The sequence below is a fragment of the Acanthochromis polyacanthus genome, chromosome 20 (genome assembly GCF_021347895.1).
Source record: "Acanthochromis polyacanthus isolate Apoly-LR-REF ecotype Palm Island chromosome 20, KAUST_Apoly_ChrSc, whole genome shotgun sequence".
Lineage (NCBI taxonomy): Eukaryota > Metazoa > Chordata > Actinopteri > Pomacentridae > Acanthochromis > Acanthochromis polyacanthus.
In genome coordinates this window covers 18,844,020-18,846,230 of record NC_067132.1, presented here as the reverse complement: position 1 = coordinate 18,846,230, position 2,211 = coordinate 18,844,020, and the positions used below count along the sequence as shown (strand labels likewise).

The 2,211-nt window shown below is 47.2% G+C and overlaps 1 protein-coding gene across 1 annotated transcript; it reads left to right on the top strand.

The window, feature by feature from the left end:
* On the top strand, nucleotides 1-1,810 carry bhlhe22 (basic helix-loop-helix family, member e22). The gene has a single exon (XM_022195129.2). The coding sequence runs from the start codon at nucleotides 292-294 to the stop codon at nucleotides 1,096-1,098; it is 807 nt and encodes a 268-aa protein (XP_022050821.1). The 5' UTR covers nucleotides 1-291; the 3' UTR covers nucleotides 1,099-1,810.
* Nucleotides 1,811-2,211: the final 401 nt, after the last annotated feature.

Sequence of the window (2,211 nt, the reverse complement as noted above, 5' to 3'; positions counted from 1 at the left end):
GATGTAAAAAGACTGAAGCGTCTTGTGCGTAACGAGGATCATCGTGGAGATCCGGTGAAGGTGAATCAGACACAGAAAGAGAGAGAGAGGCAGGAGAGAGCAGCACTTATTACACGAGTCTCCTCCTCGTCTCTACACCTTCAGCTGACAAGTGGAGCGAACCCGCAACTTCACCGCTGACGTGCAACTGTAAACTGGTAAAGGACAAACAGAGGAAGAAACTCACAGAGACGCGTCAAAGAGTTTTCCAGAGGCGCCGGCAGCCTGCGACGACGCGCAAACCACAAGGCTATGGACAGGAGGATGAACTTGAACGGCGGCGCGGGGGACATTTTTCACAAAACTCTCAGTGCCGTGTCCACTAAAAAAATGGACCCTTTCAGATCGGCGGCCGGCATTGAACTACCAGCCAGAGACCGTCAGTCACCGATCAGCTGCTTTGACCAGGCCGATCCAGATCCAATTCAGCCTGGAGGACTGGCGGGGGGTAGAGGAGGGCCACTGGGTCTGCCGACCGGATCTTTGTGCGTCAACTACGGGGAGAGCGCCAACAGGACCTCGGCGGCGGAGAGCAGCGGCGGAGAGCAGAGCCCCGACGATGACAGCGATGGCAGGTGCGACATGGTCCTGCTGGCAGACGGGCGGACGGTGCCCGCGGGGAAAGGAGAAGGAGGTAAGAAAACCAAAGAGCAGAAATTACTGAGGCTAAACATCAATGCCAGAGAAAGACGACGGATGCACGATCTGAACGACGCGCTGGATGAGCTCAGAGCGGTCATCCCCTACGCGCACAGCCCGTCGGTGCGGAAACTCTCCAAAATTGCCACTTTGCTGCTCGCCAAAAACTACATCCTCATGCAGGCGCAGGCTCTGGAGGAGATGAGGAGGCTAGTGGCGTATCTCAACCAGGGCCAAGCCATCTCCGCAGCCTCGATACCGGCCACCACTGCCCTGGCAGCTCCCGGCTTGGGCGCGTACGAGCAGCCGCCTGGATACCCCTTCCCCACCGGAGTGGCCGGGTCCTCCTGCCCCGATAAATGTGCCCTGTTCAACAACGCCACCTCCAGCCTCTGCAAACAGTGCACTGACAAGCCTTAACTGCGCCTGATAGAGACTCAAGAGAAGCACACGAGAGAACCACTTTTAAGGACACTTTTGGAAAGAAAAGAAAAGAAAAAACCCTGTGAGGCTACTGTTGTTGAAGTCAGTAGGCTAGAGACAAAAAGTAATGCCGATGAATACTTTTATAATATTTACTAAATGCATTAAAACGCGCTTTTTTGTTTAAACAATACTTGATTGTGTATATAAATCATCCTTAAAGTGCTGGTATGAATGACAGTGAAGACCAAACAGAAGTACAGTAGGCCTGTGAGAGTGGCTGAGTGAGTTGTTGATCACTTGCTCTGTGATGGACCCTTTTGGAGATTTGGGTGACCTGACAACTTGCGACTTCTTCCCCCCACTCCCCAACTTGAATTAGATGGACACCTTCCCGGAGCGTTAACCTCACTTTTCTGCTGCTGTCTCATTTAGTTGCGCTTTTTCTTTATTTCCTTTCATTCACCTCAGAGACATTTTTCAAGGCCTGTTTTCAAGAACTTTTCTTATTGAGCACGTGGAATGTCACGAACGAGGAAAGTTAAGTGAAATAGAAAGTTTAAGTGGTTGAATCAGTCAGATATTTATGTGCTAAAAATCCACACACTTGTTCATAGTTGCGCACGCCTATTACAGTTCATTTTGGGGCACTGTGATAAAATAAAATTCCAGAAAATTTTAGAAAAAAAAGAACCTGAATCAAGGTTTATCAGGTGTTTCGATGTGTCTTTTTGTAATTTATTAATTTGGATATTTATGATGGATATTTTTTGCTTGCATTGCACATTGTCGTCTTATCTTCTTAGTTTCTTAGTTGAGGTCTTCAGATTACTCGCGTTGTCAGGTCAGGCAGTGGATTATTGTAGATACCTTAGTTATTATATAAGCAAAGAGGGCCGTTTGTATGTATTTCAGTGTTGAAAAGCTTTATTAAAATATTTTGAACAACAGAAAAAAACACTTCTGATTTTTCGTCTGATGTGGAGTGTAGTGGAATCAGAGCCTTTAACTTTCAGTTTGTATTTGATTTTTCGGGGTCATTTTTCAACCAGAATTCGACATTTTATCGTGGTAAATATTTCCAGGTGCTTAGTACAAATTAAGATGGTA